Here is a 26,170-nt window from a genome sequence, read left to right on the forward strand (position 1 = left end):
AGAGATGGTAAATATGCTTGTCACATATGAAGCCACACTAAAGAAGGATAAACCGGTACTCTTGGTTGGCTCCTCTTCTAACTCTAAGAAAGGACCAAGTGGAAAGGGTAAGAAACGTTCTACCCCGCCCAAGAAGATTGTACCAAATAAGAAGGGAAAGGCCAAGGTTTCAAATGGGATAAAAGATGAAAACGTTTGTCATTACTGCAAGAAACCCGGTCATTGGAAACGTAACTGCAAGGAATACCTCGAACAGTTGCGAACTGCAAAGGGTATGTTTTACATTGAAATAAATGTTTCGCTTAATACTTCTTCTTGGGTATTGGATACCGGATGTGGATCTCACATTTGCAATGATTTGCAGGTGATGACAAGAAGTCGTAAGCTAAGGATGGGTGAGACCCAGCTAAGGCTCGGGAATGGTTCTAGAGTCGAAGCCAAAGCTATAGGAGACATTTATTTAGTTTTGCAGAACAATTTTAAGTTATTTTTGAGAGATGTTTTATATGTTCCGGATTTGGTCAAAAACATTATATCTATTTCTATGCTTGATAGAGATGGTTTTTCTTGCAATTTTGTGAATGAGATTTGCAATATTTACAAGAATGAATGTTTGATTGGAAATGGACAACTTGAAAACGATCTATATAGCTTAAAATTAAAAGACGTTCCAATTAATTATGTTGATAAACCGGTAACAACAATTAAAAGGAAGGACGATAGTCAAAACCCGGCAAACCTTTGGCATGCTAGTCTAGGTCATATTTCCTCAAGGAGGATGAACAAGCTAGTGAAAGAGGGCATGTTTGATATGTCTGATATTAACTCTCTACCTACTTGTGAGTCCTGCCTAAAGGGAAAAATGACTAAATCTCCTTTCAAAGGAAAACCTGAGCGTAGTCAAAATCTGTTGGATTTGATCCATACAGATGTTTGCGGTCCATTTAGGATTGGTACTAAATGTGACAACACCTACTTAATTACCTTTACTAATGATCATTCTAGGTATGGGTATTTATATTTAATGAAATATAAGTCTGAAGCATTTGAAAGGTTGAAAGAATTCAAGGCTGAAGTAGAAAAAAAACTAGGTAAAAGTATTAAGGCACTTCAATCGGATCGAGGTGGAGAATACTTAAGTACCGAGTTTTTGGACTATCTAAAAGAGAATGGGATTCTCTCTCAGTGGACTCCTCCTATGACACCTCAGCTTAATGGTGTTTTGGAGCGTCGCAATCGAACTTTGTTGGACATGGTTCGATCCATGATGAGCTTCACTGAGCTCCCACCTTCGTTTTGGGGCTACGCGCTTGAAACGGCGGTATTGTTGTTAAACAACGTCCAAACTAAAGCAGTAAATAAAACACCATACGAGTTATGGAATGGCAAAGCTCATAAGTATTCGTACTTGAGGATTTGGGGATGTCCTGCTTACGTGAAGCAGACAGTGGGAGATAAGTTGGATAGTCGATCCACCTTATGTTATTTTGTAGGGTATCCGAAGAATTCAATCGGATATTATTTCTATCATCCTGCTGAAACAAAAGTGTTTGTTTCAAGGAATGCCACCTTCTTGGAGAAGGAGTTCTAATTGGATAAGAAAGGCAAGATGATGGAACTCAAAGAAATTCGAGAAGAACCCGAGATACAAAATATCAATCCTACACCTCAAGAATCATCACAAGACACGCCTATTACTAGGAGATCCGAGAGGACTTCTAGGCCTCCTATTAGATATGGTCTTTTTCTTGAAGGGGATCAAAGTGAACCCGACATTGGATGTGATCCAAGAAACTTCAAGGAAGCAATTTCTGATGCGGATTTGAATTTATGGCTTGAAGCTATGCAATCGGAAATAGACTCGATGCATTCTAACCAAGTTTGGTCTTTAGTAGATCCTCCCGATGGAATTGTTCCAATTGGGTACAAATGGATCTACAAGAGAAAGCTTGGGCCTGATGGAAAGGTATTGACCTACAAGGCACGATTGGTGGCAAAAGGTTATACTCAAAGACAATGAGTTGACTATGATGAAACCTTTTCATCAGTCGCAATGTTCAAGTCCATAAGAATCCTTATTGCCATAGCAGCATGGTATGACTATGAGATATGGCAAATGGATGTAAAGACTGCATTTCTTAATGGAAACATTAAGGAAGAAATCTATATGATGCACCCTGAGGGATACACATCCATGGAAAGCGAGCATAAGGTATGCAAGCTTCAGAGATCAATCTATGGTCTCAAACAAGCATCAAGAAGTTGGAACCATAAATTTGATGAAACGATAAAGGATTTTGGTTTTATCAAGAACCCGGAGGAACCATTCGTGTACAAGAAAGTAGTTAAGAATGCGGTAACATTCTTAGTACTTTATGTTGATGACATCCTACTCATGGGGAATGATGTAGGGATGTTGCAGTCAACAAAGATATGGTTATCAAGTAGATTCTCGATGAAGGATTTAGGTGAGGCATCCTATATTCTAGGAATTCAGATCTATAGAGATAGATCTAAAAGAATGATAGGACTCACTCAATCAACCTACATCGACAGCATATTGAAAAGGTTTTCTATGGATGAGTCCAAGAGAGGACATCTACCTATGTGTCATGGAGTTTCTCTATCCAAGTCTATGTGTCCCAAAACTGACGAAGAGATAGAGAAGATGACACACGTGCCATATGCGTCAGCCATAGGTAGTATCATGTATGGGATGATATCTACCAGACCGGATGTGGCCTATGCTCTGAGCGTCACGAGCAGATACCAAGCCAATCCCGGTCAAATGCATTGGAAAGCCGTGAAGGATATTCTTAAGTACTTGCGAAGGACTAAGAATTTGTTCATGGTTTATGGAGGGAGAGAATTGAAGTTGGAAGGCTATACCGACTCTAGCTTCCAATGTGACGTGGATGACTCGAAATCAACCTCTGGATTTGTATTCGTGCTCAATGGTGGTGCTATCTCTTGGAAGAGTTCCATGCAGGACACCACAGCGGATTCCACCACTGAGGCAGAATACATTGCAGCATCAGCTGCTGCTAAAGAGGCGGTTTGGATAAGGAAATTCATCCAAGAGTTGGGTGTAATTCCTGAAGCTATTGGTCCAGTCCCGATGTACTGTGACAACACGGGTGCCGTTGCTCAGGCAAAGGAACCAAGGTCTCATCAGAAGTCCAAACACGTACTGAGAAAATACCACATCATCTGGGAGATCGTGGAAAGAGGAGACATCAGTGTCGAGAGAGTGGCCTCTACAGACAATATCGCTGATTCGCTTACTAAGCCCTTGCCAGGACCATTGTTTGACAAACATCGCGAAGCAATGGGATTACGTAGTATGACTAGTTGGCTTTAGGGCAAGTGGGAGATTGAAAGAGTGGGTGCCCGGTTAGCCAACTTGTGGCTAAGGGTTTTTATGACTCTATGTAAAACAATCTTTTGTTTAATATAATTTACACTTTTATAATGGTATTGACTTTATCTTTCTTCATATTGTTATATTATGATATACTATTGTTGTTTTGATAAAGACCTTGAATATACTATAGTGTATGTAAGATGTGGTAGCACATGGGGATGGCTATCATGAAACACATCTTATAGTCACTGTATATTCTAAACAGTTTCTAGTCAATTGAGCCGTCCGCAAATAAGGATAAGGATCGCTCGAGATTGAGACTAGCATTTGCGATGCCGAGTACCACGTTTCATTGGTATGGAACATAGAGATGTTCAAAGCATGCAAATGGATATTCATATGATGAATGATCGAACTACCCTATTCGGACTTTCCAAGTGGTTATCACTTATCGAGTGGATAAAGTCCGCGGTTTTGATTGTACACCATTAGTCCTTATTACTTGAAACATCATTGAGACTCTATATGCTAGTACTGTACTTTGACTCATTTACCGACTCTATTGGGGTCATCAGGTGTCGGGATTGGGTACAGTTACGACACATATAGGAGTCGATGCTTTGTTATCAAGAATTCACCACATACTTGCGAGTGTGGATATCCTATGCGATCTGAGGAGATATTAGTGTGACGAATCTCTGGCCAGAGTACATGATGTGTTTTAGGTTACTTGGTGTTCCTAGTAACACATGCGATGTCACTAATAGATCTCCAAGATGTTATGCATAGTTATCGAATCTCGAATGACTCTCGATATACCAATGGTTGTTGATTCGATCGGGATATATGGATGAAGGGACCGTACTGTACGCTAACCAAAATCTACTGGTTCTTGCAGGCACTATCAGTAATACCTAGGGAATCATGGGGCGATGTTGCTAGGCGCTCTTACCATGATTCTATGGGTAAGTTGGAAATTTTTGTTCCGAGTCACAAGGAGTTGTGAGCCCACGGCTAGCTGTATTCCTGAACCATTGAGGGTTACACAATTAATGGATTACTAAAACCCCGTAGAGATAGTTAAATTTAAAGAGTTAAATTTAATGAAAGAGAAGTTGGACTTCTTAACTAAAGGGAGTGAGATTTCCTAAAATGACATAGGGATGGGCATTTTTGGAAATCACTGAATTCGGATTCAGAAAAATTATCTTGACTCTAAAAGATGCAGAAATGGTTTTTGTGCACATTGGTGAAATCAGTTTATCAATCGGAGTCACGATGAATTTTATATTAATTTCTATAACAACAGGCTTGGCTTGTTGGGCTTAAGTTATGGATTGTGGGCTTTAAGGAGTTTGAGTCCTGATACAATTATAACTAGAAATTATCTATAAATAAAGGTGTTGGGTTCGAAAATTAGACACATTGTATATTGCAATTTTCGAAAATACACTCTAGAATTTTCAAGGGGATTTTCGAAATCCTCTATCCCTTTTTGGAGAAAATTCGACTGGTGATTTTTGTGAAAAATTACAAATCGAATTAACAGATCATATCTGTTTATTCTCTACGTAAAACTTCTTATTGATTTCTAGTGCAGTCAATCAGAGGGTTTCTGTTTTTCGTTCGTGGACCTAATTCCGGAGTTAGATCGTGACTGTCATCGGTTCCCGGGATTTACAAGAAGAGCAGATTAAATTCTGTTGGAGTCCACGATCAAGTCTTTGCTTGACGAGGTAAAAATTTAATTGTGATTTTATTTTTACTTGAACAAATTTAATCGTTAAAGTTTTGATACCCATATATGGAATCGTTCCATATAATAAAATAAAATTTTAAACTTCCGCTGCACCGGGTATCAATTTTTAATTGATCTGAACACAGTTTTCCAACAGATGATTCGAGGCGCGCGCGCGTGTCGCGGAGAAAAAAATTTCCGCGAATTATTGTTGCCTTAGGAATTACTTTTTAGGGGATCCAAACACTATAAATAGGAGTTTTTATTATTTTAGAAGGGTTCCAGAGTTCCAGCACCAGATTTTGACGCACAAACGTGGGCGGCTACTGCTTGGGAGATTTTTTATTCTTTTCTTTTCTTTTTTTTTTATTTTTCAATTCATGATTAAAACATTGTTTGAATTATGAATTTGATTCTTGAGTAGTTTTTTATTCGATCAAGGACGTGATTGGGCCAGACAATTGATGTAGAAAAGCCGTTTGTTTATTTGAGATTTTCAGACTTGATGTTTATTGAATTTATATTTGTCTTGTGAATTTCCTGGCCAGTTATTTTCTTTTATGTTAATTGATTCCAATTCGACAGAGGAGGTTTTAATTTTGATCGCTTCAATAATCAACATAGTGTAAAACTGACTAGAAATAGAATTCGATTTCATTATGCGATTTAGGTGTTTACTGAATTTTCACAGTTATTCATGCATTAGAATTTGATTAGAATTACGAAAGATTGGTTCATCAATATTCGAATAGGTTTGATTGTTCTAGAAATAGTCCTTCGAACAAATTAGGAAAATTCCCGTTAATGAAAATTAAGTCTGATATTTTAGATTGACTTTTTGTTACATGAATTGTCTGGTACCGACGTGTGTCCTTGATCGAGCTTTTCCCAAATTTGATTTAAATTCAAAATTTTCCAGCTGAGTTTTAATTAATTTTATTTTATTTGCAATTTTATTTATTAGTTAAAAATCTGAATTCGCTCTTTTGATTAGTCTAGATTAAGTAGAAATAAATATATTCTGGTAATCATAATTATATAGTCCCTGTGGGTTCGACATCTGGACATTTGTCCACTATTTATAATTTGACCTGGTGCGCTTGCCAGTTGATTTTTAATCATACCGATTTAGCCGGTCAGTCACCAAATTTTCGAATTTATCCCCAAATATCTTTACTATTTTATAAAAGATGAGAGATATATACTAACTGCACAATGAGGATACCATCTTTTCTACCACTTTTACCCCTCATTCACATTAGCTATTATTAATTTTTTTTACGGCATTTTTTTTTCTATCACGCTTCGCACATGTTCTCTCTCTCTTCCACGATGCTATTGAAGGTTTCTTGAGCGTACGCTTCCTCTCCCCAATTCTCATGCTTCTGCTCACTACGGCTCCATTCAATCAAAGTTTTTCACTGAAATCGGTACTCTTCGGTCCTCTAAATCTTTGTTGTAGGTTTTTAATTTTGATTATTGGTTTTCTAAGGCTTCTTCATCTGTTAAATTTGTGCAGATCTAGATAAATAATAAAAAAACTGTGCTTGCTGATGAAGATGAACGAAAAACCCACAATTTAGACGTGTTTGCTTGCAACCTTCAATTAAGTCGAATAATTCCTCTGAAATCGGTATTTTTCTTCCCTTAAACCTTTGTTCGTTGGTTTTGACAGAAATCGGTCTCTAAACCTTTGTTCGTTGGTTTTGATTAATGGTTTTTTAACGTCCCGTCTTCCATCTATTACAACCGTCGCCCACTGCTGACCATGTTTCGGAATCAGACAACTCTTCCAATTGCCGATCGTCACGCAATTAGCACAAACTAAGGTTAGTTTTCTTCCATTTTGTGTTGTCGTGTGTTTCGTATTTAGATTCAATGGAATACCCAAGAGTTTGGTTTGATTTTATGTTTTGATTATTTTTAAATATTGGATTTTGGTATAGATGGGTTATCCAGAATCATGATTCAAACGACCTTTATGTTTACATTTGTAAAATGATTAAGGACTATATCGTAAGAAAAACCTTGGAAGTCGTGATTCAAATGGAATTTTAGCGTTTGAGTTGTTTGATGAAATTGGGTAGATAGAAGAAGCACTGAAGATGAAATTTAAAATCCATTGAAAAAGTCCGACTATTGAAAAATTATTTAAAATTGCGTCAATTAAGCTTTCACTTCTTTGAATTTTTCTTAGATTATATTATATGGCTCTGTCATGATCCCGAGTTATGGGTAATGGGGCAGTTCGTGGGTTTATGGTTAAAACTGATGCTTAATTTAGGAGAGAACTTCACAATCTCAAAAATCAAGTAGTTAACATATGCCCACCATTTTTAAAAAAGAAGTTTTTTAAATTAATATATAATAATCATTAGCTTTTTGATACACATTCTCAGATTTATTTTTGAATTTAATCTTCAATAAAAATGTTTTTTTTAAAAAAAAACTATTTACTGTTTAATTAGGCTTCTTTTTCTCTAAGAAATCTAATTTGTAGTCAATGTTTGCATTTTTTTCTTTCATTTTATTTTATTGAATTGTTATCTAATTTAAATTTTATTATCGCAAAAATTGGAACATATCTATTCCGATTATTTTGCAATCAGTTGAATTTTGAATTTCTTTTTTTAAAAAAAAATTACGTTATTTTGTTTAATATAATTATTAAAATCTACTAAAATCTCTATAATGATTTTTTTTTAGATTAGCAAATCTAAATGCGTGCCCCGATCACTCAAATCTCTAAAATCAAAATAGTTTAGTTTAATTTTCAAAATAACAATTCAAAAATGTAAACCTTTGCCTCGGTCACTAAAATCTAATGATTTTTAAAATATTTCAGTTTAATTAATAATTTTAAATTTCTATTTTTTACAAATCTAAACATGTTCCCGATCTATAAATCTCTAAAATTATTTAAGTTTAAAATAATTGATTTTTTACAAATAAAAAATAATTGCATGCCTTATTTTCTTGAATTGTGCCTTCTACTCAATCTGTGTTTCAATTTTTAAAATTTAAAATTAGGGGTGATAACTACGAAATTTTTTTTATCGATTCACAGTTTTATTGTTGAATTTACTCTTCATTAACAATTTTTTTTTTTTTTTACAAAAAACCATTTATTCTTTACTTAGGTTTTTTTTTTGCTAAAAAATTAAATTTATATTAAATGTTCGGATTTCGCTTGCATTCTATTTTAGTTAATTTCTATCTAATTTACCAGTTCAATTTTAAATTACTTTTTTACAAATTTTCATACGTACGGTTGGTTTTTAGACGTCTACTCAATCTTCATTTGAAGTTTAAAATTTTAAAATTATGAGTGATAATCATAACAGCTCGGGACACTATCTATCTATACTATTTATACTGTTTTATAATAGTTGAGTGACATATAGAAACTGTCAGTGTGAGGACACCAACTTTTCTTTTCATTCTACCCTTTTATTTTATAAGTGATATAATATCCCCTCATTTTCACGCTCCACATCTCAAAGAAAACTGATTTATGCTTGCTTTTTAGTAAAAAATAATTTTCCACTTGAAAAACTTATCCATTCCAAAACTCCCACTCCCAAAAGCAACAACACAACGTCCCCACTTTCTCTCAATTCGGCTCTACTTACGTCGTTTATCGTTTATTTATTCTTTCTAGGCATTTTATTTGATTTTGAGGCCTTTTTTTTTTTGCAGTTATGATGAGAAGAAATGATAGAATTTTGTTGGGGAAGTGAAGAGTTGTATGATTGAATCTTGATGAATTGGCGAACGTAGAAAATCATCTTTTCAATTGAAAATGATCTTCTTTCGATTTGAAAACCCATTGTTTCTCTCCCTTGAACTCACCGGAAAGCTTATTGTAATTTTCGTAGATACCTCATATGCAATGCTCTGGAAGCGATCAATGTTTTTTCTTCTTACTTTATATTTTTTCTCTCCCTTAAACAGGTAATTAGTGGCGTGTTCACAATTTGATTAAAAAGTGATACTATATATTAACTATTTTTGGTTCTATTTTGTAGTTCTCACTTGGTTTTTGTAGTCTTAGAATCAAATATTGATTTTTGTGTCAAGTTTTCGTAAATGTATTTACAGTATAGATTTTTTCCTCAACAATCCTTAAAAAATTTGTCTCACATTCGATAATCATTTGGAATATTATGATGATTTTTTTTCTTTCTATTAGGTCAGATCCATGTCTTATTTTTTTTTCCTTTGTTTTGTCATATTGTCTATTAGTTTTTTTATTTTGATTTTGCAGTAACAATGTCTGCAAACACCAGAAATACTTTTTTTTACCTTTATTCACTGCATGTCTAATGGCTTCTGACTTTTATTTCTACATGTTTGAAAATCAAGAACTTCATCCATATAACCACATTTGGTATTATTATTTTTAGGCAAACTTCTATTTTACTGTTGTGAAATAATGTATTATATTTTCTAATTTTTTATTTTAGTTTTATACAATATTCACTAATTTTTTTTCATTATGAATTTGGTGGGCTATATTGATTAAGCTTACTCTCTTGTAGTTCATTCAGAAAAATGAGTGAGTTTTAACATAAGTGTTAAAAAATTTGTGATTGTATCCTCACTTATGGTAGAGAGAAGGAGACAATATCCTAAAATTCTTACACAATATATTTAGTATTTTAAATTAAATTTAATTTTTCAATTTCTTCATATGTTATTTTTATTTAATTTTATTTATTGTTGATTTTAGGATCCCACTCAATTTCAATTTGCATTTGAATTTTAAAATTTAAAAATTACTTCAAAATTTAAATTTAGGAATGAGAATCATAAGAGATTTATTATTGATTTTAGGATCCACTCAATCTACATTTAAATTTTAAAATTTGAAAAATATTACTTCAATTTTAAAATTAGGAATGAGAATCACAAAAGATAGGAACAAATATATTTGGATTTATCGATCAAGTTAAAATTTAAATCATGAAAAAATCTATATTTTATTTCTCAGATTATTTATATTTTATTTGTTACAAGTTTACATATTCACTTTAAATCATTTATATCTTTTCTGATTTTCATTTTGATGGTGATGTTGACTACAATAAAATTATTTTATACAAATATATTGTATAGTACACCGATGAGTATATTCAATATGAATAGATATCACATACAATATTTTAATAAAAAAATCATCGTATCATATTAAAATATATTAAACTTTAATCATTTCACACACGCAGCTCGTGTGCCCTGGTCGTTAGTAGTTGATTAAGTTTAAGAATGCCAAAACTATTTTTGAAATTTCTCCTTGCTACACCATGACACCAAAAATTAGTTTTTGTAATAGACCATGTTTTATAAAATAGTAAAGATGATCTAAAAGGAAAGGGCCTTATGTGTGTGGGCTGATGATGGGCTACTTAAATGAGGCCTCGCCTATATTTGTGTCCGCCGATATTGTGGAATGAGTGGCGCTCAGTCGTTCATCGCCTTCCATTTATTCATTCAAATCGGGAAATTCGAAGATTTTAGTTTGATTGACATTTCTGTGGTAACTTTTAGGGAACGACAAATCAAAGAAATTCTAGCCATGAGAGCTCTTCAAGCTTCCACCTCTTACAGTGTCGGCTTTGGCGTCTCATCTCTCGATTCTCGCTCAATACCGTCGCGTTACCGTCACATTATGTCGGCGAAAGGTAAGCTTGTGCGTTTTGATTTTCCACATCTGGATTTCTGATTTTTAATTATTTCACCTAATTGTTTGCGATTGTTAGTGGAGCCAACTGAGAAATCAGTTGAAGTTATGAGGAAATTTTCGGAGCAGTATGCTCGCAAGTCTGGAACTTACTTTTGTGTGGACAAGAGCGTCACCTCTGTTGTTATCAAGGTATTCATCTCATTCCCAAAATCCTGGCGAATGGTAGGTAACGAATTTGTTGCATGTTTAGGAGCTTATTGTTTGATAATTTAAATGAAATGAATATCCTATTAAATAGCCTATTGATCCTACTGAGTAGTGCAAAAATGTAATTGCCTGCTTCGACTTATCTTTGCTTATCAACCTATGTTATCGACGATTTGAATTTAATATGCAATCAACATTGCATTAAGATTGCTAGAGGACCCGATGGGATTTGTATAATCATACATTCTATTGTCCTAGGACAGTATGATCTCTAATTGTAGCACACATACAATTAAAAATTAAGTCTCAAATTTGATGTGTCAAATCCTATGGTGGATTGTTTATATCTTGTCTTGATAAGAAATAGTTAACCATCCAACTTTTTTTACTTTCAAGTGTTCAACTTGAACGCACAACAACTATAAGGTTTTCTGTATTGAGTAAGAAACCTGATATCTTGTTGTTGGATAAATTGTTCAGGAAACAACTATAATGATCTCACAGTAAAGAATCTGGATCTCAATTCTTTTTTTCAATAATCTGCACTAAATCTGGAAACCCTATGAAACATTTACAGGGTTTGGCGGAACACAAAGATACACTGGGCGCACCTCTCTGTCCCTGTAGGTAAATATATGTCGTGGAAAGTTTTTCAAACCAATGATTACACGTCTGTCAGTTCTCTATTTTCTTCTAAATGATATTTAAAACTGTAGCAAATCTGTGTCTATATGATTTAGATTTATCACTTTATTTCAGGCACTATGATGATAAAGCTGCTGAGGCACAGCAAGGTTTTTGGAACTGTCCTTGTGTTCCTATGAGAGAAAGGTAATGCCATCTTTTTATCTTTTGTTAGTTGGAGGATCATTTTTCGTCCTTTGAATGCAAATGGCTTGCTTAAGTTCAAAATTCAGAAAAGGTGCTTTAGTTTCTGTATTCTGCGATTCCGCTCTTCATCCAACGTAGGGTGATTAGAATTTTACAATTGAATGAGATGCTGATTGAATGTGCATAATCATTTAAGCGTGACTAAGTAGGGATTAAACATAAACGGTTAACGCACTACAACTTGGAGAAAAGTGTGAACTAAGTGGCCTGAGCCATGGCTAACCGCATTAACTGCACAATGCTCAATAAAGCAAAAGATTATAACATTAATATGATAATGATGCGTTTCCAAAATTTTCCTCCATCTTTGTGATTCTTCCGCCTGTCCTTGCCTGAAAATCATGAATAAACTAGTTAAGGGCGCCGGATTCCTCACGGTGTGACCCTCCGATGCCTAAATCAAACAGAGAAAACATGAGAGAAAGATAAAAGAAAACATAGTAGAAAGATCATGGGAAAGAGAGTGCTGAAAACTCTCTTCCCACGTGTGTAATCAAGAAGAAAACTATATATATATATATATATATATATATATATATAAGTTTAGATAGTCAATATCGGACAAGCCCATATGCAATAATAATTATCTGAAACAACCACCACCGACAAAATGCTTATTGGTCACAAATCCAGGCCTAAGTTCATGTAAAAATTAGATATATCACGAGATATCGTCAGATGATACTCCAGGATGTATCCTAGAGCATCAGATAATATTTTAAAATTTTAAAATTAAATAAAAATATTAAAACTTTCAAGTTGACATTAAACAATCTGAAACTTTAAATAAACCCAAACCAATGAATTTGTTTTGAACGACACGGACAATAAGTTAGGTAAAGAATATGATATTGTATCATATGGAAACAAAATTTAGAAAATGCTTTGGCACTTGGCAGTTGGCCTTTTCTGAACTATGATATAATTGTAGAAAACTATTAATAATCGTAAATTTGAGGCTTTTGTGTTTTTGAGAAATTGAAATTTAAACATTTAGTGTTTAACTTTATTATGTTTATGTATTATTTCATCTTACCTAAATCAATTCGGAAGCAGATTGATTCTGATCACATTATTTAACTACATATAATAAAAATTGTCAACGCTTTTTGTATTTAAGCTTTGACAAATCATGCTTAATTTTATAATGTTTGATCTCGATGCTACGTCACTTTTTTCTAGAACCATGGTTTGTATTCTAGCCTTCTCCTCTAGTTTTATGTTAGGAACTTAAGTCCATGGGGCTTAAATAGCCAAGAGGGTGATTTTACCATGGGCCATAATACATTGGCCCAAACCCATTATGTTGTTGCGAAGAGAATTCTAGAAGGAGCCCCTTGGGAAAGGGGCAAGGGTTGTATAATAGGGGGTAATCGGATAGAGTTAAACATACATAAAGAACTTTTGCTCGTTCATTGGAATTGAATTTGTTAACCGTTTCCTGTATTCTGCCATGTCTATGGAACAAGAAGTTTCGGTGCTTTTTCTGGCCTTCGTTTCTATGTTCCATCAAGGAGGTTGAATTCCCAATTAAAGCTCTTAACCTTTCAAGCGACTAGTGGCAATATGTCTTAAGCCATATGCCTCCTCTCTTTCATTGTTTCCTTCAATTCCAGCTTGAGTTTAGCAAAGTAAAAACATTCATATTGTACTGATCTGTTGGTGGAAAGTTTATGGGCGGTTAAATTTTATGCAATAATCAGTTTGATTTGTCCAAAACAGTTTTCGTATCAAGTTTTTGATCTCTTAGGAATGATGTTGGCCGTTGATTATCATCAGAGGCTTAACTTTTGTTGTTTGTATCATAACCTATTGCAATATCTTCCCGGCAGGAAGGAGTGCCACTGCATGCTTTTTCTCACTCCTGAAAATGATTTTGCTGGCCAGGAGCAGGTTTGAACTTGCTTTCGGATTTTTAGCGCTATTGACACATTGTACAATTTGAAATCTTATCACTCAATACATCTTTAAATATGCCCATTCCGTTTGTATAGCACAGTGAATGAAAACCTCTAATTTGGTAAACTTGTTGCCTTTTTGGTCCTTGCCACCGCTTTCTTACACCATAATTTGCCTTGTGCTGTGCAGGCCATTTCCCTCGAGGAGATCAAAGAAACAACGTCAAATATGTGAGCATTTAGGCTTGTATTCACTTGTTTGTATTGGAACCGTCTGTAAATCATCTCTGGAAAGAAATGTGTTTTTGCTGTTTTATTTTTTTTCTTTTGACTAAACTTCTTGTATGACCATTTTGAGTCCGTCTTATCGAGGGAATTGAATTCCGTGCAAGACTTGGCATGATGCGTCTTTCACTAGATAATAAACTATAATCGATGATTATGATTAGTTTTAGATACGCAACAAGCCAATTACATATTATCTGACCTATTTTTGTAAGAAAGATATAAAATTGTCCAACATAACTGTTGGCACCTGAACTGAATATGATCAACAAGCTTTGACAGCTGGTGGCGTGATCGGAGCAGTAACCCTGTTTGCGCAATCCTTCCCATTCCTTGTAGCCAAAGGCTTCAAAATTTTTTTATTACCTGTCGCCATTGGTGAAGGCGGTGGAAGGTTCCCGCAGTTGTGATCCGTGGGAAACCTATGCCTTAGACAAACCTTGATGTGGCAAATTCTGCATGATGACGTGTTGGAGAATGTCAGAACTTCTCTACACCGTCGAACAGGGCACATTGGTTTCTTCTTCTTCTTTGGATCGCACTCTCCAAGTGCTTCGTGCTTCTCTAGGATTTTCTTCTCTTCTTCTTCGCTGTGTCCGGTGGTCTCAATGGCATGAGAGCAAATTTCACATACCACCACCTTACGGCTGCCACAATCCGAGTTTGGACAATCATGCGAAACATATGATCGGTGTTCTAAGCAAAATACCTGCACATGACGGAATTTCAATAACCAATATAAGATATGAAGATGGATTGAAAACTGGGATGATTTTAGTTTTACCTTGTGACAGGCTTGACAGGAGAAGGGTAGAAAATCGAGTTGATGGCAATCTGCGTGTTGGCAATGGCTTCCTAAATCCGGAAATGCTTCTGTACCTTTTCCCATCTGGATTATTTGCTGCTGGCTATTGTTGTTTTTTTGAATTGAAATGCAAGGTCAGGACAAGCGTATAGCTTAATATAAATGTGGGTGACTTGGGCAAGAAGTCAAAATTTTCGTACGCGGGATGAAAACGGAAAAAAATAATACAATGGAAGAGTCCAGAAGTGCTTGCAACTTTGGCCTGGGCTTTTATTTCAAAATTTTTATTCTGGGCAATCATGTTTTATATTATATTTTATGTAGTAACCCGAAAACTGTTTTACGTGATTTAACCAGTTAAACATGTTTAAGATGATAAAACATGATTAAGTGATCTTAATATGACAAAAACAAGTGGTAAAAAAAAAAACTCCATGATGTTCGGAAATGGCCCGTAGGACAAAATTGGCTCGGGTAGTTCGGAAGCACCGAACTTAAAACATGAGTTCGGAAGATCCGAATTATTCGGATGGAAAGGATGCAGTTCAGATGCAAAGGATAAGATCAGAAGGTTCGAACTCAATTAGACCATGCAAACATTTGACATGTCAAGCATAGACGGACACGTGAGAGTTCATGCAAATCGGAATATCCGAAGTGAGGATCGAAGCTTCCGATTAGTAGCAGTCTGAGACGTGGCAAACATGTGCAGTTCGGACCATCCGAACTCCGTCTATAAATAAACCATAAATTTCTCATATTTAGTGTGTGTTTTAGGTGTAAATCCTAGTCCAGTGTATATTGTGAGTGTTTCAAGACTTATACTCGAGGGTCGGACGATAGCGAGTTGCTACAGGATTTGTAGCGAAGCTGGTCCAGGGTTGGGGTCTTCGACATCAATGGGTTGATGAAGGACGCAAGTATAATCCGAGATCCTTAGTAGTATTAGAGAGTATCTATTAGCTTAATTAGTAAAGACTTTTAGATCAGTGTTAGTGACGTGATATTGTCTTGGTTTGTGGTTGATATGAATCTAGGAGGCACTCGAAGATTCATATTATTCCAAGAAATGTCTCTTAATTTGCCATCGAGAATTGAAAGATTTGGGATCCATGGGAATCAAATTGGAGAGCATTTTAACAAGATTAGAGTGCAAGAAGACCAAGGAAATAAGGTCGGATTCGGACCAACTTCGGACCAGCCAAGGAACAGGCCCAAACCAATGCCCGGACCCATGTCCAGACCCGGCCTGAACCCGGTCCAGACCCTGGACATAGGTCCGTGCCATGCACAGACCTAAACACGGCCTCTGTGCACTTCGTTACGTATCGTCAAATTTTGATTTCAATCTCCTTCGGCACACGGACCTTGATCCGGACCCATATCCAGGGTCCGTGCATACACACAGTACGGCATGTTTGTGTGTATTTTGGTGAATTTTATTATTTTGTGATATATTTTCCTATTATTGAGTATTATAATTCTACTAGGAAACTTTTAGATATTATCTTTTGATATCTTTGCATTATTTTGCAATTTTTTTTATTATTTTGTAGTTGTATTATAAATACAACATATAAATTCATTATTGAATAGATTATTGAAGTTATTGAATTATTGATTTTTATCAATTCTTAAAATATTTTCTAGAATTTTGCCAAAGCTTTGCTTTGTTTTTATCAAATCAAACTTATCAAAGTGTTAAAACTTTGTGGCGTTTGTCAATCGATTTTCACTTGGGTTGTCAAAGATGAAAGAGTGGGTGCCCGGTTAGCCAACTTGTGGCTAAGGGCTTTTGTGACTCTATGTGTAAACAATCTTTGTTTAATATAATTTACACTTTTATATTGGCATTTACTTTATCTTTTATCATATTATTATGTTGTGACGTACTATACGATGTTTAGATAAAAACCTTGAATATACTAGAGTTCATGTAAAATGTGATAGTAGAATTGAATGACTATCATTAAACACATCTTATAATCACTGTATATTCTAAACAGTTCCTAGTCAATTGAGTCATCCGATAATAAGGATAAGGATCGCTTGAGATTGAGACTAGCATTTGCGATGCCTAGTATCACGTTTCATTGGTATAGAACATAGAGATGTTCGAAGCATGCAAATTGATATTCATATGATGGATGATCGAACTACCCTATTCGGACTTTCCAAGTGGTTATCATTAATTGTGTAGTACCCCGTAACCGAAATTGGTAATTAAGAGATTAATTATGTTAATTAAACCAATTTGGTATCTGAAGGATCGAAAGCTCCGAAGGTGAGATCGGAAGCTCCGATCAGGATCGGAAGCTTCGATCGATATTACGTCATGCATGACGTGTGGCAGGATCGGAAACTCCGATCGGGATCGGAAGCTCCGATCGCCCTATCCGAAGTCAACCAGTGAGATTTTGACATGTGGCAGATAAGAATGTTCGGAAGCTCCGATGGCAGGATCGGACGTTCCGATCAATGCCTATAAATATAAGGTCCGAGACATTCATTTCTTGCCAATTCCGAATTCTCTCCTTCGCCCTCGTGGTCCTATTTTAAGACTTTGGGTACTCTTATTCTAGAGTTGGAGTAGGATATTTGTTTTAGTATAGTCAGACAGTGTCTGACATAGTAGCGGAGCAGTGCTCGTGTTGTAGAGCCGTGTTCGAGGCTGTGGATTCGCAGCAGGGGAGTGCCCTAGTTGCGGGATAGTCGCCATCAGTGGGCTGACGACGGACGCAGGTATAGCTATGGTCTCCTTAAATTATTTAGGAGTATGCAATAGCTTAGTTAAGGCTTTTAGCGCTTATTGAATGATGCATGGGTATTTGCATTGTAGACTTGATGATAGGCTTGGAACCTAGAGTGGGACTACTAGGACTGCCTTAGAAAGGTACGTAAGTACTGACTGAGATTGCCAGCGGATATGCATGCTTATATGTTGCATTTATGTGTTTGCATGTTATTATTGTTATGCGGCATATGCATATCATCTTGTGCCTGTACGTCTGTATATCTTTCGAGATGAGCCAGTTAGGGTTGCTCAGCCCTGTTAGGACGTTTGATATCGAGTACCCTTAGGTACTGATACCTCGAGGACTCCGCGGTCCGCGTCTGGGATTCGGGAATGAGTGGTCGCACACAGTGGTTAGCTACCCCGATATGACGAGCTTATATCCCAGGCCCCAGTTTGAGCAGTTTGTATACAGTTATCCTAGATATGGATACCCGGTCATTTGCATGCATCATATTTGTATGTTTATCCGTGCTTTCGTATTGAGTTTAGATCTCACGTCCAGTATTTTTTGTGTATCTGGATACCCTATTCGATGGGCAGGTGTAGGTGTAGGATTGAGCACCAGGAGCCTGGAGTAGCCAGTAACCTTGAAGACAGCAGGATTAGCTGTAGGTTTTATTTAAAGTAATTCGATTGGGTTGTATAAATCCAGTTTGATTAGCCGGTTGTATTCTGCCGGTCTACTTGTATTTAGTCTTCCGCAGCAATTTGATTTAATGCATGCTTAATTATGCTCTTAACTCTGATTAGGTAGTGGATCCGGGTCGGGTCGCTACATTTATGGTATCAGAGCACTGCATGCAAGGTACTTAGAAAATTGATAATAAGACTTCTTGATTATCCTTGTAGGATTGATTGAGGCTAGCGAAAGAAGATTTGGTTCTTCATTGCCAAGGTTTGCGGCAGAAGTTTTTACTATAAGGAATGCAACAGTGAACACCAGTAGTAGCATATCAATAGATAGACTGACTGCTGTGGACGGTTCATCATTCGATGCATTAGGATGATAATCGAAGAACATATGGATTCCAGCCAGGGAAGACTGGAAGAGAAGATCGGTTATATCGCGTCAGATACCTCTGAGGGCTTTTTGGAACGAATGGTGTTTAGTAATCCATTTGGTTCCAGTCCTTGAAGATTCTCCACTCGTAGTTGGAGAGATTGTCAGATAGACCTTCACCAGAGAATGCCTCGAGTGCCTAAAACATGACAGGTTTCGAGAGTGAGGTCTTTAACCTCGTGCAGAACATGATTTTGCCGGTATGCTTGTATCGATGCTTTTGGTAGGCATACGGAATACTTCATGTTCAAAAGCATGATTTAGATACAAGAAGAACGCTGATGGTAGATCGCGAGCAGAAGAATTCGACTGACATGCACTGACGCAGAGCATAGCTGGTTAGCTATCACGTTCCATTTCTCCGGAGTTCTTCGCTGGAGGACATGTAAAGAGACTTGGAGGGAAGTATGCTTGTATCGATGCGTGTGTCGATTGGAAGCTTCATGATCAAGGAGTGAAGACAAGTTCGACGACTTTAAATACTGTATTGATGTATTTGTAAACAGTATTTCAGTTGTAATGAATCATCAGAAATTGGTTGTATCAGTTCAAGTTATTGGATGTATATTTTGTTGTATTTTGAATACTGTATGTATTACATGGGATTGTAATAAAGGAAATTGTATATAACTTGAAGTAATGATACATGTTTTACTTATTCAAAGATTCGTGTTTGATTACAAGTAATTTTACTAAGTTTGGCTTGGAATTAGTTGACTAATCAACTAAGATAGCTCATGGATTTTGAGTAAGTCAACGGTAACGGATTGACATGGGGTTAGTCTAGGTGTCTTCCTAGGGCTGACCTAATTAGTCGTTTGACTAATTTAGTGCCAATGATGAGGTAATTCATCTGGGAGCATGGAAATATCGATCTTGTTTGGAATTTTGAGTTTTTGTTCTAAGTTGTTTCCTTAGGACAGTAGTCTGATTGACCTGCATAGGTTGAGACTTCGTGATGATGGGATTTCATCGGGATACCAAGTCGGGTATATGCCGAGAGTTGTGGACTAGGACCATGACTAGACATGATGGAGCGCGATCCTATGCCAGTGTTACTCTGGGAGTCTTTCGTACTTCGGAGAATGCCTGGAAGCCTTCGTGCTTCAGGATTTGGCGGTGGGAAGGCTACTTAGTCTAGAGTTTTGGTAACAGTCACGACGGGGTATGACATTGGATAGGATGCCTGGTTAGGTGTCAGTGGTTTAGATATCGTCTGACTATCGTCAGAGATATTGGTTTGCAGTTTTGTCACAAGGACCAGTCTTGGAGGGATTTTCCTTGATGAGTACGTACTCTGAACAGATAGTTTTAGTCTATTGGATACTGCTAGACTAGTGGATCTAGTCGGGGTTTGGATGCTCTTGTGATAGGGGCTATCCAGGAGTTTTGGTTTGTGAAATTCCTGAAACATTTGACTCGGAGATGAGTAGTTTTCAGCATTAATGGTTTCCTTCAGTGATAGATTATATCCGATGCTAAGGATTGTACATGGCTATTTGAGGCATGAGGATAGCGTGATTTATGCCAGTGTACACTTGGTGGTGATTTCAGGTGGGACACCGCGGCAAGTAACCTCAGTCTCGATTTGTTGCAGTCTTAGCAAGAGATATAGTTATCAGGAGCAAGTTTAGCGACAGTTGGTAGTGAGTCAGTATCGATGCGAGATTGGTACTGGTGACTACTAATAGCTATTGTCTGACTTTGTCAGAGATAGGTGAGTTGAATCAGCTGTGATTCTTTTGATTCCAAGTATTTGGGATATGCGGACGTATGGCCGTGAGATCATGATTATTGATCGAGCCATGTGAGATTTCAAATGACCAAGACCTGGCGGATGGTTGCCATAATTTGGTTGGTACTGACAAGTTGTGTGATAGTCACAACTTATCGACGAGGTCGATTGGTTGAGCAGATCAGTAATTAAGATATCATGAACCGAGAGATACTTGGGACGATACTATAAGTCGTCGTGCTTATGAGTTTGGATCCTTTAAGTAAATGTCTCGGAACAGTAAGAGAATTATTTGCATTCAGGATTCTCGGGTGGTTGAGATTTTTGGAGTGCAGTCGTTTGGACTTTCAAGTTCGATAGATCACGGGAGGTGATTGCATATTTTGACTTTGGTAAGTCATGGCTAGTTCGATAACTCGGGTAAAGTTATCAGCGGTAAGAGAAGACATAATTGATCTGAACATTGCTTGGTATTAGCAATGGTTGACCCAGTTTTGGAAATAGAATTGTTCCATGCTATTGGATTACAGTTTTCGGAACTGTTAGCCGAATACTTGTTTAGGCATTTTCAGCAGTTTTCTCGGAGGATTTTCGTTAAATTGTGATTCGACGAGTGTTGCGGAATTCAATGAGCATTAGCAGGCCGATATCAGTTGTTTGTTTGTGGGATGATACGACAGCTGAAACTGTGTTCAGAGTCTAGTGAGATTGTTGTCGGTGATTTCCCAGTACGTTCTGATGTGCTATGCCATTGAGGTGTTGGGATCGACCGAGATCTATCGGGTAAATTCGTTGTTTTACCGCATGTTTCTTGGATTGCGGGTTGAGGTGAACTAGTTTTGTTCATCTTGGTAGCAAGTCAAGTGTGACTTGTGATTGTTATCTATGGTTGGATAACCAGTGTTGCGAATTCAATTGATATCTCGAGTGACAAGATAGTGGTGATCTTTAATCTAGACTACTAATGTTGTAGATGTTGCGGTCCTATCTATGTGTTCAGCATTATAGCGGTGACATTCTTTGAGAATATTGGTCAGCATCGAAGAAAATAAGTACGGAATGTAAGTCTGTCGATGCTAGGAACTTTCGGGATTGGTTGTATCTGGTCTTCTTGTTAGTACGAACTGATTCTAGCAAGAGGGATAGTCAGTATCAAGTGGTATACTTGACGAGGAACTATCACTGCTAAGGTTCGTAGGAACAGTGGGTATTCAAAGTCATTCTGCAGCGGTCTGAGGTTCAAGTGAGCAAGGATTTGACCTATGCTGAGAAACCTATTCGTATCCTGGAATATAAGGATAAGGTTTTATGGAACAAAGTCATTCCTTTGATTTTAGTTCAGTGGCAGCGCCGAGGCACTGAGGAAGCTACTTGGGAGCTTGAAGAAAGGATGCGTGAAGACCATCCTGAGTTGTTTTGATTTCAGTTGTGAGTTGTATTCGGTTGTAACGTTTGATTTGAATAAGGAATGTTTCTGTACCTTGTATTGCATTCGGTACTTAAGATCTATTTTCGAGGACGAAATATCTTAAGTGGGGGAGAATGTAGTACCCCGTAACCGAAATTGGTAATTAAGAGATTAATTATGTTAATTAAACCAATTTGGTATCTGAAGGATCGGAAGCTCCGAATGTGAGATCGGAAGCTTCGATCAGGATCAGAAGCTCCGATGTAGGATCGGAAGCTCCGATCGATATTACATCATGCATGACATGTGGCAGGATCGGAAACTCCGATCGGGATCGGAAGCTCCGATCGCCCTATCCGAAGTCAACCAGTGAGATTTTGACATGTGGCAGATAAGGATGTTCGGAAGCTCCGATGGCAGGATCGGACGTTCCGATCAATGCCTATAAATATAAGGTCCGAGGCATTCATTTCTTGCCAATTCCGAATTCACTCCTTCGCCCTCGTGGTCCTATTTTAAGACTTTGGGTACTCTTATTCTAGAGTTGGAGTAGGATATTTGTTTTAGTATAGTCAGACAGTGTCTGAAATAGTAGCGGAGCAGTGCTCGTGTTGTAGAGCCGTGTTCGAGGCTGTGGATTCGCAGCAGGGGAGTGCCCTAGTTGCAGGATAGTCGCCATCAGTGGGTTGATGACGGACACAGGTATAGCTATGATCTCCTTAAATTATTTAGGAGTATGCAATAGCTTAGTTAAGGCTTTTAGCGCTTATTGAATGATGCATGGGTATTTGCATTGTAGACTTGATGATAGGCTTGGAACCTAGAGTGGGACTACTAGGACTGCCTTAGAAAGGTACGTAAGTACTGACTGAGATTGCCAGCGGATATGCATGCTTATATGTTGCATTTATGTGTTTGCATGTTATTATTGTTATGTGGCATGTGCATATCATCTTGTGCCTGTACGTCTGTATATCTTTCGAGATGAGCCAGTTAGGGTTGCTCAGCCCTGTTAGGACGTTTGATATCGAGTACCCTTAGGTACTGATACCTCGAGGACTCCGCGGTCCGCGTCTGGGATTCGGGAATGAGTGGTCGCACACAGTGGTTAGCTACCCCGATGTGACGAGTTATATCCCAGGCGCCAGTTTGAGCAGTTTGTATACAGTTATCCCAGATATGGATACCCGGTCAGTTGCATGCATCATATTTGTATGTTTATCCGTGCTTTCGTATTGAGCTTAGAGCTCACGTCCAGTATTTTCTGTGTATCTAGATACCCTATTCGATGGGCAGGTGTAGGTGCAAGATTGAGCACCAGGAGCCTGGAGTAGCCAGTAACCTTGAAGACAACAGGATTAGCTGTAGGTTTTATTTAAAGTAATTCGATTGGGTTGTATAAATCCCGTTTGATTAGCCGGTTGTATTCTGACGGTCTACTTGTATTTAGTCTTCCACAGCAATTTGATTTAATGCATGCTTAATTATGCTCTTAACTCTGATTAGGTAGTGGATCCGGGTCGGGTCGCTACAAATTGAGTGGATAAGTTCGCGGTTTTGGTTGTACACCATTAGTCCTTACTACTTGAAATATCATGGAGACTATATATGTTAGTATTGTACTTTGACTCGTTTACCGACTCTCTGATGGTCATCAGATGTCGAGATTGGGTACAGTTACGACACATATAGGAGTCAATGCTTTGTTGTCAAGGATTCACCACACGCTTGCGAGTGTGGATATCCTATGCGATCTGAGGAGATATTAGTGTGACAAATCTCTGGCCAGAGTACATGATGTGCTTTAGGTTACTTGGTTTCCTAGTAGCACATGCGATGTCACTATTTGATCTTCAAGATGTATTGCATAGTTATCGAATCTCGAACGACTCTCGATGTACCAATGGTTGTTGATTCGATTGGGATATATGGATGAAGGGACCGTATTGTACGCTAACCAAAACCTACTTGTTCTTGCAGGCACTATCAGTGATACCTAGGGAATCATGGGGCGATGTTGCTAGGCGCTCTTACCATGATTCGATGGGTAAGTCGGAAATTGTTGTTCCGAGTCACAAGGAGTTGTGAGCTCACGGCTAGCTGTATCCCTGAACCATTGAGGGTTACACAAGTAATGGATTACTAATCCCTGTTGAGATAGTTAAATTTAAAGAGTTAAATTTAGCGAAAGAGAAGTTGGACTTCTTAAGTAAAGGGAGTGAAATTTTCTAAAATGACATAGGGATTGACATTTTTGGAAATCACTGAATTCGGATTCAAAAAAATTATCTTGATTTTAAAAGGTGCAGAAATGGTTTCTGAGCACATTGGTGAAATCAGTTTATCAATCGGAGTCATGATGAATTTTATATTAATTTCTATAATAACAGGCTTGGCTTGTTGGGCTTAAATTATCACTAATGGGTCCTAAGAAGTTAGTGTCCTATTAGACATATAATTTAATCCAGTATAGAAATTATATATATCACAAATAGGGATTTTCGAAAAACACAACATTGCTTATCTTGCAATTTTCGAAAATCTCATAATTCATTCCATGTTGGAATTTTCGAAAATACTACTACACACACATCCACAGTTTTCGGAAAAAATCCTAGAACAGTTCTAAGGAGATTTTCGAATTCTGTCTCCCTTTTGTGAGAGAATTCGGTCTGTGATTTTTCCTGAAAAATTACATTCTGAATTGACAGATCAAATCTGTAAATCTCTTCGATAAACATCTGATTGATTTCTAGTGCAATCAATCAGAGGGTTTCTGTTTTCTATTCGTGGACCTAATTCAGGAGTTGAACGAGCAAGTCATCAGTTCTTGGGATTTACAAGAAGAGCATATTTAATCTGTTGGAGTCCATTAATCAAGCCATAGCTTGAAGAGGTAAAATATTAATTGTTATTATTATTTTCTTGTAGATTTTAATCGTAAGAATTTGATACCCATGATATGGAATCGTTCCATATCAGAAAAGAAAAATTTTTAAACTTCCGCTGCTCCGGGTATCAGATCAGATCGATCTGAAAACGTGTTCCAACAGTGGTATCAGAGCCAGGTTGTTCTCAGATCAAACGATTAAAATTTATCGATTGTACAAAATTTTGGCCTCGATTTTTGGAAAACAAAACAAACTTTTTTAAATTAAAATTTTAAGGGCAACACGGGCAGCGATTGGATCGCTGCCCAGGACAGCGATCGTCGCTGCCCAGGGCTGCCCAAGGGCAGCGATCCCGCCGCTGCCCAAGGGCAGCGACAGGCTGCCTAGGCCCCACATGGGGCTGCCCTTCCCCACGTGGGGGTAGGGCTGCCCAGGAACGTCCCGGGCAGCCCGGAAAATTAAAAATTGATTTTTTAATAGAATTTTAAATTTTTGAAATTTTAGTTTTTGGTCCGATCGAAAATTGTTTTGATTAGACCACGAGGCATCGAGTCAAATTGTTTGAGTCCGAAATTTTTAAAATTGATTTTTGGATAAATTTGAATTTTTGGAAAATTTATAAGTTTTATCCGTTAAATTAGATTTTATAAAATTAATTATTTTGGTACAATTGATAATAAGATATGATCTTATGGAGATATAAGATAAAATTTGATTTTATCTTTTTAATTATGTTGTCATTGCATGTTATCCAATGATTTAATTATTGAATTAATTATTGGATAAGAGGATGATCGATTGTCATGAACAATTTTGTAGGTATATGTTAGGTTGTTTACATTTTGTTTTTATTATTGTTGTTGAGTTTTATTAATGGGCTTGGTTTATGACCCAAATTTGATTTATCATTTGTAATAAAAGTGGGCCTGATTTATGGCTCGTTTCCACCCTTAAATATGTATCCCCTACTTGTCATCGAAATTTATTGGACTTAGTGGGAGATAAAGATTTGAAGATAATGGTGGGCCCAACAGACAATAAAGACCGAAGAAATGTAAATTGGAAACTCAATGTAATAGGATTGCATTGCATACTTGCATATCACCTAGGATTGGACTTAGACTCGTGATTGGCAACCACGGGTCGATAAGATCTAGGCATCGATCATCCTTTATATAATATTTGATATTATTCTTGTATACATGTTTAGACTAAATTGCATGAATCCCGCAAGCATACAAATTATTAAATGATGAGACAATTTTTCAAAATTAAAATCCCTCATTTTAAATATGATTTAAAATTGATATCAAGATTAACGAAAGAGAATTTAAATATTGTTTGAATGTTCCTACCTTCCATCAACAATCAATGTATGAGATACTACCCGCGGGCATGGTCCGAC

At 36.9% G+C, this 26,170-nt stretch overlaps 2 protein-coding genes across 7 annotated transcripts; one reads left to right on the forward strand and one right to left on the reverse strand.

Annotated features, from left to right (window-relative positions):
- Positions 1–6,408: 6,408 nt before the first annotated feature.
- On the forward strand, positions 6,409–14,168 carry LOC140890883 (ferredoxin-thioredoxin reductase catalytic chain, chloroplastic). Of its 6 annotated transcripts, XM_073299025.1 has the most exons (10): positions 6,409–6,532; positions 6,622–6,735; positions 6,886–6,931; positions 8,802–9,056; positions 10,653–10,786; positions 10,865–10,977; positions 11,573–11,622; positions 11,755–11,826; positions 13,719–13,779; positions 13,975–14,168. In XM_073299025.1, the coding sequence occupies exons 4-10, from the start codon at positions 8,905–8,907 to the stop codon at positions 14,017–14,019; spliced, it is 627 nt and encodes a 208-aa protein (XP_073155126.1). In that variant the 5' UTR covers positions 6,409–6,532; positions 6,622–6,735; positions 6,886–6,931; positions 8,802–8,904; the 3' UTR covers positions 14,020–14,168. The 6 variants fall into 6 exon arrangements, with proteins under 6 accessions (XP_073155126.1, XP_073155125.1, XP_073155130.1 ...); XM_073299024.1 differs by having other exon boundaries at positions 6,622–6,931; XM_073299029.1 differs by lacking the exon at positions 8,802–9,056.
- Positions 14,169–14,206: 38 nt separating this feature from the next.
- On the reverse strand, positions 14,207–14,987 carry LOC140890884 (zinc finger AN1 domain-containing stress-associated protein 12). The gene is made up of 2 exons (XM_073299030.1): positions 14,854–14,987; positions 14,207–14,778 (listed from the first exon to the last, which is right to left on the reverse strand). Exons 1-2 carry the CDS (start codon positions 14,956–14,958, stop codon positions 14,335–14,337), a joined length of 549 nt encoding a protein of 182 aa, XP_073155131.1. The 5' UTR covers positions 14,959–14,987; the 3' UTR covers positions 14,207–14,334.
- Between the last annotated feature and the right edge of the window lie 11,183 nt (positions 14,988–26,170).

The sequence above is a fragment of the Henckelia pumila genome, chromosome 3 (genome assembly GCF_033568475.1).
Source record: "Henckelia pumila isolate YLH828 chromosome 3, ASM3356847v2, whole genome shotgun sequence".
Lineage (NCBI taxonomy): Eukaryota > Viridiplantae > Streptophyta > Magnoliopsida > Lamiales > Gesneriaceae > Henckelia > Henckelia pumila.

Bases quoted from the DNA above. Each gene is read 5' to 3' on its own strand.
- LOC140890884 (XM_073299030.1), bottom strand. From the start codon at position 14,958: ATGGGAAAAGGTACAGAAGCATTTCCGGATTTAGGAAGCCATTGCCAA. The intron at 14,779-14,853 runs GTAAAACTAAAA...CGTCATGTGCAG, and splicing joins CCTGTCAAGCCTGTCACAAG to GTATTTTGCTTAGAACACCG.
- LOC140890883 (XM_073299024.1), top strand. From the start codon at position 8,905: ATGATCTTCTTTCGATTTGAAAACCCATTGTTTCTCTCCCTTGAACTC. The intron at 11,623-11,754 runs GTAAATATATGT...ACTTTATTTCAG, and splicing joins GCACCTCTCTGTCCCTGTAG to GCACTATGATGATAAAGCTG. The intron at 11,827-13,718 runs GTAATGCCATCT...TCTTCCCGGCAG, and splicing joins TGTGTTCCTATGAGAGAAAG to GAAGGAGTGCCACTGCATGC.